The 14,333-nt window shown below is 40.6% G+C and overlaps 1 protein-coding gene across 5 annotated transcripts in view; it reads right to left on the reverse strand.

Moving 5' to 3' along the window:
• The window catches only part of fat3a (FAT atypical cadherin 3a), a 168,986-nt gene that overhangs the window by 34,153 nt on the left and 120,500 nt on the right, over nucleotides 1-14,333 (reverse strand). For all 5 annotated transcript variants that reach the window (XM_059513915.1, XM_059513918.1, XM_059513916.1 and 2 more), the window contains 4 exons: nucleotides 10,391-10,666; nucleotides 9,277-9,487; nucleotides 4,923-9,032; nucleotides 481-677 (listed from right to left, as the gene is read on the reverse strand). In XM_059513915.1, coding sequence (XP_059369898.1) covers nucleotides 481-677; nucleotides 4,923-9,032; nucleotides 9,277-9,487; nucleotides 10,391-10,666 — 4,794 coding nt within the window. The remainder of the gene's footprint in view (nucleotides 1-480; nucleotides 678-4,922; nucleotides 9,033-9,276; nucleotides 9,488-10,390; nucleotides 10,667-14,333) is intronic.

The raw sequence follows: 14,333 nt of genomic DNA on the forward strand, positions 1-14,333 counted from the left end.
TGTTTGGTTTTGGAATCAACATGTTGCAACGCAAACATTCTTTGCCATTTTAGTCCAAATGCAACTATAATCCAAAAACCTTTAAAGATTTCATTTATGTTTACTATAGTTGCATTTGAACTAAAATGGCCAAATTTCTTTATTTATGTACATTTTACACTTAATTTACTCAAAAACGGTACACTTCTAATGGTCAAAAATCTAGGGTTGAGGCTCAAACCAAATGCCCCTTTTAAAAAGACTGGCCTGGTTTTCAACAAGGTCATGTTTTATGCTCATAGATAATTTCCCCTAGACTTCTTGGCTGCAAAAATAGTCCACATTGGTTCCAAAATTATTCCTGGCTTTGGCTTGTAATCATTCATGTTTACCATGTAGATTTGAAATCTAGATTTTGAGCCAACTGAAAAAACAGCAGAAGAACCAGTTCTGACGACTTCTACACATTTCCACCGAATGAACTTTAGAGTTTTAACCCACCGGGTCACAGACGGGGCTGTTGTCGTTGGTGTCAATGACCATGACCTCTACGGCTGCCGTGGAAACATGGAGTCCGTCTGTCGCCGTGACATTGATGAGGTACTGTTCTTGTTCCTCGCGGTCTAACGGTCGTTTAACGTACAGTTTCCACTCTCCCTGAACCAACCCGAGAGCAAACACCCCTCCTCTGTTGCCACCTACACACACACACACACACACACACACACACACACACACACACACACGCAGAAGAGATTATACATGACAGTTACTCTCTCAATAGTCTGTGACAATTTAAGTAGCAATAAAATCCCCTATCGATTGTAACACAACACACGCTCACTTCCAGGAATATCTGCAGTTTTAATAACCTCCGTTAGTCCTCTCATTGAAGGCATACTCATTAGTATGAACTATAATAATCAGTTCTTTATATTCACATTTAAATGATCAACACTGCCATCAATCAGGTATTCATAATGGCCTTCCTGATCTATCACACGGTCTTCAGCCGTACCTGGCTCATTAGGACAGGTCATCTTTTAAACATCAAGCAGACAGAGGTGGAAAGAGAGAAAAAATGAGAACGAGAGATTGAGTGAGAGTTAAATGGAAATGACTCTATATCAAAGCTGCCGCGTTGACAAGCATCCAATTACTGTACACTCATAGTATCAACACACGCTGCCTCATTCATCTAATAAAGAGTGTAATTTAACTCAGCTGGGGGCTGATAACAGAACAGCTTCTATCAGAGACGCATCAACAAAGGCCTGGACGCCTTCCGACTCCATTTCTCTCATCCCACGCTCTCGCTCACTGGGTTGAGGGAGTGTTCAGCATGACTTTCACAAACTGCATGCTTTTTCTGTACTTCATATGAGATCGCTTGAAAACTTGCATTTCATTTTCTTGCACACTTTTTTTATTCATGCACACTCATGCACAGTGGCCTCTATGTATTTTGGCACTTGAAAACCGACGCTACTTGTCTGAATGCCACTACATTATATAATAAAATACAAAAAATAAAATAGAATAAAAAATGTTTCCACATGTCTCATAGCACAGTCATCAAAGGTGTTGTTTATCCCAGTCAAAATCTCATGATAGCCTATTTGATATTATTCAGTGGCATAATGCAATATACGGTGCTGTAAATGTTTGGGCTCAGTAATGTTTTTTTAAAGAAATTATTACTTTATTTCAGCAAGGATGTGGCAAACTGACAAGTGACTATAAACACTTAAATGTTACCAAATTTTTCTATTTCAAATAAACGCTGTTCTTTTGAACTCTTTATTTTAAAAAAAAATGTATCACTGTTTCTAAACAAAATTAAGCTCAACTGTTTTCAACATAATTAATGTTTCTTGAGCAGCAAATCAACATATTATAATGATTTCTGAAGAATCATGTGAAATGATGCTGAAAGTTCAGCTTTGCCATCACAAATTAAATAACATTTCAAAATGTATTCAAATAGAAAACTTATTTGACCATGTAATAACATTTCACAGTATTACCGTTTTAACTATTTATGATTTAATAAACACAGCCTCAGTGAGCATAAAAGCCATCTTTTAAGAAACCCATAAAAATACAATTTGGAATAGAATGCAATCAGAATTGTACTGAATTGCATGACACATTAAAATACAAAAAATATGGCATGCATATAATAATACACGTACATAGCTCACAGTTGCTCACTCCTGGAAAAAAATAATTGTATTTTAATTGTCATATTTGGTACAGTACGAGTCACATACAGACCTTATAGGTTTGAAAATCAACTATACACATATGTAAAACATCTCTCTCAAACAACAAATTTCATTCTTGTCAACCAATTAAACTCAACTGAGGTGTTTCCAGCCATTAACAGTCAGTTCTGTGGTTGATTAGTGTTTCTGCAGCGACCTTTCACCTTCACAAGGCAGTAACACGAAGAGCTATTTAACGGCTGTTAAATCGTAGCCGTTAGGTCGAGGATATTCAGTGCTATTGTTAAACTGAGATACAGAGTGCGCCATGGTCTAAAATGATTTAAGATATCCTTTATGAACCTTTAAACGACTTTCAGCCAAGAACCTCTAAATAAAAGTTCAAATCATCCAATTAACCGCCACAGAGCAACTGTTTACTGTTTAATTGCTCTGTGCTCTGTTGAACACAGCAGTAAAATACCCTGAGAGCTATATACCCTGAGAGTTGAGAGAATAAAGACATTAGGGTAACTCAAATCTGTTTGTATATGTGTCTCTTTATTTCCCTCCAGTGTGTATTATGATACGGTGTGCAGTTCTCTGAGCCAGTTTGAGCCGCTGGGCTCTGAGAAGAGTATTAGAGTCTGTCTGACCTTTGAGTTTGTCTTGAACTAGAGGATTTAAACGTTATAAAAGTGTGGACTGTAGGGAAGGACACTGAGAGAGAAAAGGAAAGAGACTATTCTCAGTAGAACACATGCCAACTAAACAAGGGCTTGTTTCACAGTTCACTTTAGTTTACATGCCGTGGGCCATGATTTAATTAAAGGGATAGTTCACTAATTTTTATGAAGTTGTAAAGTTGTTTGACTTTCTTTCTGAATGCGTTTCAGTCCAATTGCAATCAATGAACTGAATATTTTAGACTTTAAATGATTAAATGATTATTTCTTTCGGCTTTAAAAGATACAAAAAACATCATAAAAGTGGACAAAAACTGTGAAAAATGTATGCATATGTATATAATACATACTGTACATAATCACAGGATAGAAAGGTGATATCAATATAACTAGCTATTTATGATTATTTATTATATTTTATATGCATTTATACTTTAGTTCTTTTAGTTTAGAAAAGTAAAATGTGTACCTTGAATGTAGTTTTTGAATTCATTTTTATCCAAATGCATAAACTTAAATGTAAAATTATATTTAAATAAAGCAGAGAAAGACAATACTCCAAAACAATCCTCGGTAGAATGTAAACTAACAATAAGGAACTAAACAAGTTCCAGTGTCACACTGTTTACTTTAGTTTTAATGCTGTGGGCTGTAATTTAGTTAAGAGTCAGAGGCTTGTGTGTATTGTGCGTGGTAAATCTTGTTAAAAATACTGCTCCTGCTGGTGGCAGCAAAGTCTAAATCATGATCACAGCGTAAAGGTTGAGCTTAATCGAAATTCTGTTCAGGCCGAGAAGTGTTTCTCTCTCTCTCTGTGTGTGTGTAAAAGCATGAATTATAGAACAAGGCAGCTCCCTAATTCAATGTTATGAGTTTCTGAGCGCCTAATTTACAAGTGTGTACTGCTTAGGAGCATGTGCAAGGTGTGTGTATGTGCGTGCAATCTGTTCCTTGTCACCAAGCAAGGTGTTCAACACTGGCTGAATATAAAGGTATATTTAAAGCTGGCTGAGCTAGATGCTGATAAGAAGGAGGTTTATATTTGCCCTTTTCAAAGACGCTATCCACCTAAACTACTGCTTTCGGAAATGTCACTGTATTATGTTTCGTTTGTGAAGTGATGCGCTTCCACATCGCAAATCCCACCGGTGTAATTTGCATGCAGTTGCATAACAGCTTTAATAAAATCCTTATAAAACGAGAGTGGTTTTTCTCTCCAGCAAGAAGTCAGTCTACATCCTCCTGCAAAATCCAGCTAGTAGCCCTAGAGTGTATAATCCATTATCAGGAGAGGATGAATGAGGTGTAATTACTGTGGACTTCTGACATTCCATAATAGCGCTGTTCAACATTATGCTTACATGCAGAACAGGGCTTTAGAAAATCAGGCTCTGTTTAGATTGAGAGCACACAGACATACACAGCGATATGGTACATGGCCAACGGTATGAAGACACCTAAACTGTATGTGCTTGTTGAATATATTCAAAACAATGGGAATGAAAAGGCAGTTTGACTTCTCTCTGTCTTTCTTTATGGATGATTTTCTACTAAAATGTTTTTCTAAGGAGACTGCATGGTTGTTGCTCGCACATGTAAATTGTTGAAGAGGAAATAACCAAACCTATAAATTTTATCCAAAAAAAGCACACAAAAAAGCATCATATAGAAGAACTTGATTTCAGAGAATGTATCTTTTTTATGTGTATTATGTCGCACTTCATACAATGAAAGTCATGAGTGTGCAAAACAACATTGATCCCCATTGACTTTTATTTTGAGCACTGATATTTTTCAAAATATCATCTGTGTTTCACAGAAAAACTAAGGTTTGGAATGACATCCAGGTGAGAAAATGATGACAGGAATTAAATTTTTATCTGTACTATCCCTTAAAAATCTAATTATGTGTTGCATCTCAATTTCTAATTTTAAAATATTTTCAATATTTTAGCTGGAAAATTAGACAAAAGAAGATTATTACGAACATGATTCTTTTTTCAGTGTGGAAGGTCATGCAGTGTACATCGATTGTTTCAAAAGTTCTTACCTGTAATATGATAGGTGACTTGTCGGTTTCCAGGCGAGCTGTCGTTGTCCCGTGTGTTCAATACTGCCACTACTTCACCAGGTGCATCACTCTCACGAACACTTCCGTAGTAACGGGGCTGAAGAAACTGCGGTATGTTGTCATTGGAGTCGCTCACTGCTATAGTTATAGTTGTTGAAGATGACTGGCTAGCAGGATCTCCAAGGTCAAATGCCCAAACTGTAAGACTATGGGCAGGGCTCTGCTCATGGTCCAGCCCTTTCAGTGTTGATATCCAGCCAGAGCTGCTGTCAATTGTAAAGTAGGCTCCATGTTCTTCAATGTCCTCACCACCAGAGCCACCAAGCAACCCAGGGGGAGCAAGACTGTAAGTCACCTGACCATTAGCTGCCCAATCAGGATCCAAAGCTCGTACTTGCAGAATCCTAGTACCAGGAGAAAGACCCTCAGTGACTGATGCTTCATAGTTATCTGACTCAAATGCTGGTTTGTTGTCATTGACATCTTGTACTTTGACCTCCACATCTACAGCCGAAACTGCGTCCAAACGTCCCTGCTGCAACATTGCCATCACCTTGAAATGATAGGCTGGTGTCCACTCTCGGTCCAGTGCTTTGTCTAGTTTGATCATGCCGGTTTCTTTGTCAACCACAAACACTCCATCACTGTTACTCTCTGGAGTCTGTCCGATCACCGTTGAGAAGCTTACTGGTAAGGACAAGTGGCTAGTTGAGGTGTGTAGATGCACTGCTCCCAACAAGGAACCAATGGGCATGTCCTCTGGCACGGTAAAGGAAAACTGTGGCTGGCTGAAGGAAGGTATGTGGGCATTGGCAGACAAAACATGTATGTAGACTGACACAAGGGAATGCCTAACAGGTACCCCACCATCAGAGGCTTTAACGAAAAAGGACAGTACAGACCCACGCAAAGGGGAGAAATTACCTTTGGTGACAACCCAGCCACTGTCTGGGTCGATATCCAGAAGTTCAGTAACTTGCAGGCTGGCTTCACTGTACAGACTGTAGCTCACCTGTCCATTGGCACCTTGATCTAGATCCCAAGCTTGTACTTGTGTCACAAGGATACCAGGTTCAACCTCGGACCGCACACTTGCATGGTACTCCGAGGCATCAAACTGTGGAGGGTTGTCGTTCTCGTCTAAAATGGTAACCCGGACACTGCAATATCCAGATCGGCCACCAGCATCCACAGCTGCAATGGACAGTACCATCTCACTTCGTTCTTCCCGGTCTAGACGTTCAAGACTCGAAATTTGTCCACTGCCATCAATACTGAACAAGTCCCGAGCAGAATCTGAGAGCAGCACATACCTCACATCCCCAAAAGGTCCAGGATCAGCGTCTTGTGCCCTGATTGCAATGACCTTTGATCCCACTGGTGCATTCTCCCGTACATCAGCCTCGTACATGCCCTGGGTGAACTGGGGGGCATGTAGATTAGCTCGCTCTACCCGAATGTGCACTTGTGCTGTACTGGTAAACACTCCATCAGAAACGCTTACATTTAGGGTGATTGTGGAAGGCATGCGCTGCATGCGTCGCTGGCCACTCAGGGTGAGGACACCGGAGGCGGCATCAAGCTCAAACAGCATCTTTTCATTTCCAGACACCAGGCCATACTGCAAGCGTTCTGTGTCTGAACGGTCTGCATCAGAGGCCTGGATGCATGTAACAAAGTGGCCTTTTGGTGCCAACTCATTGATAGAGGCTTCATAGAGCAGTTGGTTAAATACAGGAGCATTGTCATTTGTGTCCATGACATCGACTGTGACCCACACTTCACTGCTCAGTGGGGGAAAGCCATTATCTGCTGCCTTGACAAGAAACACATAGCGCTGGATGGACTCATGGTCCAAGGAGCGAGCTGTCAAAATTAGACCACTGCTGCTGTCTATGTGGAAGTGGTCGGTGCTGTTAGTGCGGTCTGGTATGATTTGGTACCGAATGGCTGCGTTCTTCTCAGAGTCATTGTCCGTTGCGAGAACTTGCAAAGCTGCAGTGCCAATCATGGCAGATTCAGAAATTACAGCTTTGTATGACGGCTGCTTGAAGACTGGAGGGTTGTCATTGACATCCAAAACAATAACTTCAACATCCACTTCTGCACGAGCGCCTGTGAGGCAGTCTGTTGCTCTGACGATGAGTCTGTGGGAAGGGCTAGTCTCATAGTCGAGAGCAGCGATGACACTGATGACACCTGTGTCAAATCCAATGGAGAAGATTGTTCCTGGGTCACCATGCGTGATTGTGTAAAGGACACTCTGGCCTTCGGGGCTGCTGGCGTTTATTCCCAGAATTGGAGTCCATATTGGTACGTCTTCGTTCACTTTCACTGAGTAGAATGGTCGGTCGAACACTGGCATTGCTCTGTTTACTACTGTGACAGGAAAGGTGACTGAAGAGGAAAGAGGTGGTGTTCCCATGTCACGGGCGAACACCAGAACCTGATATTCCACACTAGAGAGATCAGCTTCGAAAGCTCTCCGTAAGCGAAGTTCGCCACTCAAACGGTCTATTTCAAAATGTCCCAGTTCATCCTGCAGAAAGTAGTTCACTTCTCCATTTTGTCCTTTGTCCCGGTCCACTGCTGTCACTCGAAATATCGCTGTCCCAGGCTCCGCTTCCACTTGAACAGCAGCATAGTATGGCAATCCAACAAAAACTGGAGAATTGTCATTGACATCAGTGACTTGAACTCGGACCAATGCTCTTGCAACACGGAGCCGATCTTCCTCACGGCCTGCTTGTACCAAAAGTCCATATTCCTCCTCCTCCTCCCTGTCTAAAGGGATTCCAACAGTTTCAATGGCACCAGACGTTGGCCTAATACGAAATTTCCCACCTGCATTTAACAAAGTATAACGCAGTGGTTCATTCAACTTGTTCCCTAGTGCTGTAACGACAGCAACTGTTGTTATGTTATCATTGTTCTCCTCAATGTTGGCGTTGTAGGTATTATGAGTAAAAGCTAGACCACTGTCCAGAGCTTCATGAACCAGGACAGTAACCAGAGCGGTACTGGAGAAGCGTCCATCTGAAACACGGACGTTAAATCGAAATCGTTCTTTGCTAAAAGTACTGTTTCTTACAGTCAACATTCCAGTGCTTGGCTCAATGCTGAAATGTTCTATGCTGCCATCGGTCAATGAGTAAGTGAGCTCTGACTGGCCATCGCTATCGGGGTCGGTAGCAAAAACTTGTAGGGCTTCCACACCTCCATATGTTGGAAGCAAAAGGACAGCTTCATAGGACGCCTGAGAAAACTTAGGCGGGCAGTCGTTGACATCTTGCACCTCAATAGTAACTTCTGCAGGATGCTCAGCTGAGAGTTGTGGATGTCCACTGTCTCGGACATTAACATGGAAGCGGAATGTAGGTGTGGTTTCATGGTCAAGCTGACCAATTGTCCTTATAGAGCCAGTACCGGCATCTACTGCAAAAAAGCGCCTGGCAGATTCTTCCATTATCTGGTACACCAACAGGGCATTATGGTTGCGGTCAGCATCACTTGCTCGTATGACTAGTGGTTGTCCATTGTCACTTTGGACAACACTGTTAAGCCCGGCACCTTCACTGATACTTCCATGGTACCGCAGCTGTTCGAACACTGGGGCATTGTCATTTTGATCGCTAACTGTAATAGCTATTGTAGCATTTGAGGCCTGTCCAGCCATGTTGCTTGCAGTGACTATTAGCACGTAGGAGGGAACAGTTTCAAAGTCTAATGTTTTCTGCGTAGTGATCACTCCACTGTACTGGTTGATGCAGAATGTCCGATGACCATTGCCTTGGCGAATGTCATAGGTAAGGGTAGACAGACTTAGAGCGTTCACTGTGATGACTGAAGTTCCAATGGCGACACCTTCTGATATATCTGCCTGATATTCACTTTGGGGAAACTTGGGACCAGCATTATTGGACAAGGTGACTGCAATTCGGACTACAGCTGTTGAAGACAATGCTGGAGAACCGTTATCTGTTGCTTTAACAGACAAGACGTAGTGACCAATGTTGGAAAGGTCCAGCTCCCGAGCCAATGAGATGATGCCCAAAACAGGATCAATCCGGAAAGTGTTTCCTGTGTTTCCTAAATTAAAAAAGAACAAATTGAGTGTAATAAAAGAAAAAGGACCTTACAATTATACAGTATCAACCCACACATTATTGTATAAAAGCAAATACATGTCATAAAGCATTAAATTGTATGTGTGTTTGCATTTATTAATGTAAAGAAAATAGTGACTTTTTTTTTTACACATCTACTTTCATGAGACAATTTCATTGGAGTGTGTCCAAATTTAGTCAGGTAGTGTATGAGAACGTATGCATACCTGAGTCAATGCTGTAACTGATTTGTGCATTTTGGCCCTTGTCCTTATCGAGTGCAGTCACTGTGAGAACAGCTGATCCCAGTGCTGCTGATTCATACACCTGTCCATCATACATCACCATGGTGAAAATAGGGGCGTGGTCATTCACATCCTCTACACCAATCAGGACACGAGCAAGGCTACGTCTGTAAGGGAACTCTTGATCCTTCACCTAATATAAAAAGCAAAGTAAAGAAGAAAGCAAGAAAGATGGAGATAAAATAAAGAGAGCAGTAGAGAGAAACAAAAATTAATTCCCTGTCTGAAACAGACAGCAATATCCAACACAAGGAAACAGCAACACACACACAACCTCATACAGACAAAACAAACTCGCTCTCTTCCAGATGGAGTGGATAACATCTCTCTCCGGAATATAATAACTAATTTCATCTGTTTGCAGGCAGCAGGAATATCCATGTGCTTATTAGATATGGCACTCACTGTCTCTCACCCTCGTCAGGGGAGAGCAGAAACAAGGAGTGATACAGATCAGATCAATAATTAGATCACAGTGGAGAAACGACACAGGTGCAGACGACATTAAACTAGTGCCGGCTGCCAAAGCACAAGGAGCAATCTCCTGTTCCTGTCATACCTGCACTCATGCATGGAGAGCGTGAAAGAAAGACAGGAGGGAGGCAAACTACCAACACTAATCAAACGAAAACTCTGCTCTTCTATCTATATATCTATCCAGTAAGAGACACAATGTTCTCTCAAAATGTATTTGAAAAAAACAACAAAAAAACTGAGACTGTTTGCATCTATTTATGAAATGTACAGGTCTTCATACTTTAAAACAAATTAAGGTAAAAAAAATATATATAATATATATAAATTAATATATATATATATGAAATACAATTCAAATAATAAAAAATAATAAAGCTTGAGCTTCCATTACCTGCAAAATAAGTGTGAGTGGTGGTTGCTTACTGACCCAAGTCAAAATAATGATTGGCAAAGCACTGCGATGCATTTCTAAAGAGTTTTAGTGCATTACTATGTGACTGATGCGGTGTACTGGTTATGTGGTATTTTCATAATATCTATTTAATGCAATCTGAGTTACCATGATTGTAAGGATGTGCTGAGTTCGGCTCTCGTGGTCCAGTCTGCGGGCCGTGTAGATGATTCCATTGTTAGGGTCGATGCGAAAGAGCCGCATGCTGCTGGGGTCAACGCTGCTCTGAAGGCTAAAGATCAAACGGTGACGCTCGTCACGGTCAGACGCCAACACCTGAACCACCTCAGTATCTGGGGGCATGTCTTCGGTGATTGTGATGTCATAGGTGGGCTGGGAAAAAATGGGGGGGTTGTCATTGTTGTCCAGAACAGTAATGTGGACCTGTGAAGAAAAATAAAAAAACATGTCAAAATGTCATGTAATTTTTCAGTAGAAGTGTTGTTACTATATATATATATATATATATATATATATATATATATATATATATGTAACACATATAGTTAAAAAAAACTCACTGAGATCATACAGGTTTCAGTTGTACTAAAATTAAAATTTTTACTAAAATTACTAAAACTTAAGTGAAATAAAAATATAAGTAATTAAAAAAGAAGTAACCTAAATTACTATAACTTAAACTTAGATTAAAATAAATAAATAAAAATATAAACGCTACGTAATTCAAAGTGTTAACATATATTAGGAAGTCAACATGAAATGTAATTTCTCAGTACAGGTGTTGCTACCATTAACTAAAACTAAAAATATATATTTTTTAAATGTTTGCATTAATTGGATATAATATAATTGGATATATTGCATTAACTGGATATAATAAATTCTAATAATATAATAACATAAGTTTTTATAGGCTTTTTATAAGTTTACTAAAATTACTAATTAAAATTACTGAAATAAAAATAAAACTAATTATAAAACAATTATACATAAATTACCATAACTCCATAACTTAAACTAAGCTTTAAAAAAAAAAAATGTTAATTACAAAATAAAGCAAAGCAAAATTATCCTTCACTTGAAAATACCACATTGTGTAAGTTCTTTGGGTTGCAAATGTTGATTCAGGCTTTTTTTTTTTGTCATAATAAATTATCATAAGTGGAAAATGCAGTCTGGAAATGTTTTTTTTCTCATCTTTACACAAAAAGAAAGCTCATGAAATTCAACCACTGTATATTATATTAGTAATTTTGATCACATCTAAATAACGCAGCCTTGTATTGACTGATGTGTTTGCGGATTTTCTAAATTTCAAGAGTTTTATTTACTATGATTCTAAGCAAAGTTCCCTGATCAATTCTGATAAAACTTGAAAATCACACAACTTGTACGCACCATAAGAGTACGAACAAACTGAAGCTGACTGAACACTGAAATGCAAACAAATCGGCTAAAGGCAAATACTCTGTTGTCGCTAACTTGTATTAATAGTCCCACCGGTCAGAGGAGCACGCAGACAGCGTCAGAGCACACAACTGTGAGTGTCAGCGAGCTAATTATAAAGTAATAACAGACGTGCACTTCCGTCTCACACTAGGCCTTGTGGAGACACGCTGAGCTCCATCTGTGAGTGTTTGTGTGTAAATCGCAGACAGTGAATGAATGTATATTTGAGTATGAAAGTGTGTGAAAGATGGTGCTTTCTAAATAGAGAACTAGTCTTGGAGAAGAATACAATTACTTTCATCATTTTTCCCCATCTGTCCCTTCTCTGACCCTCCCTCCAGCACTCTCTGTTCACATGTGTGTTTTTACTTTGCATTTTTAAAGGAGCGCATTCAGCATCAAACATATGCAACTGAATTAGTTATCTTTTGTGTTTACGTTCTTATGTATGTGTGTGTATATGTTCATTTACTTTATAGTGAGTGAATAAACTGAATAAACGTGAGAGCTCTTCCTCCCAAAGCACTGTAGCAGCTTCTAACCCTGAAAGATAAACAGATCCATCATTCATTTTTCCTCACTCTCTCACATTTTTCCATTCAGGATGGATTGTGTCCTTTAAACTCTGACCTTCACGGACAGATTATGCTGAAAAAGGCTCGTATCCATGGCAACGGAGCTATCAATCCAATGGAACCTTGACATCAGGGATAGGCAATCTGAACGATGACAGACGTGATCAATCAAACCCTCACCATCAGACATCAGCATCAATCATCGACTAAACAGCTGCTGTCAAGCGGACAAACACTAACTCTGCTCCAAAACCTAGTGAGCTTCCTCCCTAGACACTTTCAAAAGACCAAAAAGCTGCTCCAAAAGATAAGAAACATTATGCTGCCTTTAAACATCATGTCTAGCCATATTCTAAGGACGAAAAGCAATGCAAAAAAGTCCGTAAGTGAAAAAAAAGCCATACTATATCTAGAAATTAAGTGGAGAGGAATGCAGATTACACATGAATTAAAACAAATAAAATATAAATTATGTAAACATTTATATACATTTTACATATAGATAAAATATTAATTTGACTAATATATGATATCAATAAAAAATAAAAGTGTACAAGTGGAGAGAAATTATATCTATGAATTATAATAAATATGAATATATATATATATATATATATATATATATATATATATATATATATATATATATATATATATATATATATATATACCACATCTTGTCAGGCTGTAAGATCGCTCTCTCACAGGGACGCTACAGGTGGCGCCACGATCAGGTCCTGAGAATCGCAAGCAAAGGAAGGAGATGGTGGTAGCCGAGGTGACGAGGATGGAGGAAGATCGCTACAAAATCAAGGCTGTGTCGCAGGGTCTACAAGGAAGCTGGACAACCTGGGAGGGAATCATGAACCAGAACATCAGTTGGTCAGACGTGTGGAAGATCCCACAGGCAATACTTAGCTTTCTCATTGGTTCAACCTACGACACGCTTCCCTGCCCTCGGAACCTCCACCAGTGGTTTGGGAATGAAGAATCCTGTGTACTCTGCAATGCCCCCAACGCAAGTCTCCAGCACATCTTGAAATTCTGGCGAACCCAGTGACTACTGTGAATAGGGCAGTTGGAGTCCAGGGAAGACTGGAGGACAGCCAGGAAAGACTGGATGGCAGCAGGGAAAGACCGCACCGGGAGTGGGTGGCTAGTTACCTAACCCACTAGTCTTTTGCGAGAGAGTCACCCAAATGCTAACTACAAAGAAACAAAATGAGAAACAACCCGCGGGCCCTCCGAGAGGTGGGATGAAAGATGGGCCCAACAGGACAGACCACACGGTGACGACGGCAATGAACATGGATAACGAGAACACCAGAACTCCAGTAAATGAGGAAAAGATCCTCCGAAAGTGTGCATGTGGATGGGAGAAAGTGACCACGTTTAGAGGCTTACGGATCCACCAGGGGAAAGCAAAGTGTGGACAGAAAGGCCAACAGCAACCTTGCACTGCTTCAGCAGGTGAGACAAGAAGGACCAAAAGCCAGGGAAAAAACCACAGAGCCGAAGGACCTAACGTTGCTGAAGGCACGAGAGTCACAGAGGAAGGTCCCCTGGTGGAGGCTGAGTCTCCACGTGAGCATGAAGGCCCAGTCCCCAACACGTTAGACAGAACAGAGCCAAATAAAGAGACCAAAGAACCAGCCAGAAAGAGCAAGTTGAAGTGGCTGAAGTCCAATGAAGCAGAGGCATGGCGCAATTTGGACTTGGACCTGATCAAGACCCTAGAGGGATCACTGCGTGGAGGGGCCAAGACTAGGCTTAACCTGATTGGAGACATAATACACCAGACCTGCAAAGACAGGTTTGGCGAAATTGTCCCCAAACAGAGGACAGCCAGGAGAGAGAAGGGAAGGAGGGAATGGGAAATCCTCTTGTGCAAAGGCGTCGCCAACTCCGCAAGAACTGGAGGAAGGCAACCCACGCAGAGAGAGAGGGTCTGAAAGTCCTGTGGGAGGAGGTCCGGAAAAGGCTAGCCGGGCTTCGCAGAGCTGAACACATCCGCAAGCGCAGCCAGCGGAAGCCGAAAGAGCATTCCAATATCTTCAAGGATCCCT

Source organism: Carassius carassius, chromosome 28 (assembly GCF_963082965.1).
Source record: "Carassius carassius chromosome 28, fCarCar2.1, whole genome shotgun sequence".
Lineage (NCBI taxonomy): Eukaryota > Metazoa > Chordata > Actinopteri > Cypriniformes > Cyprinidae > Carassius > Carassius carassius.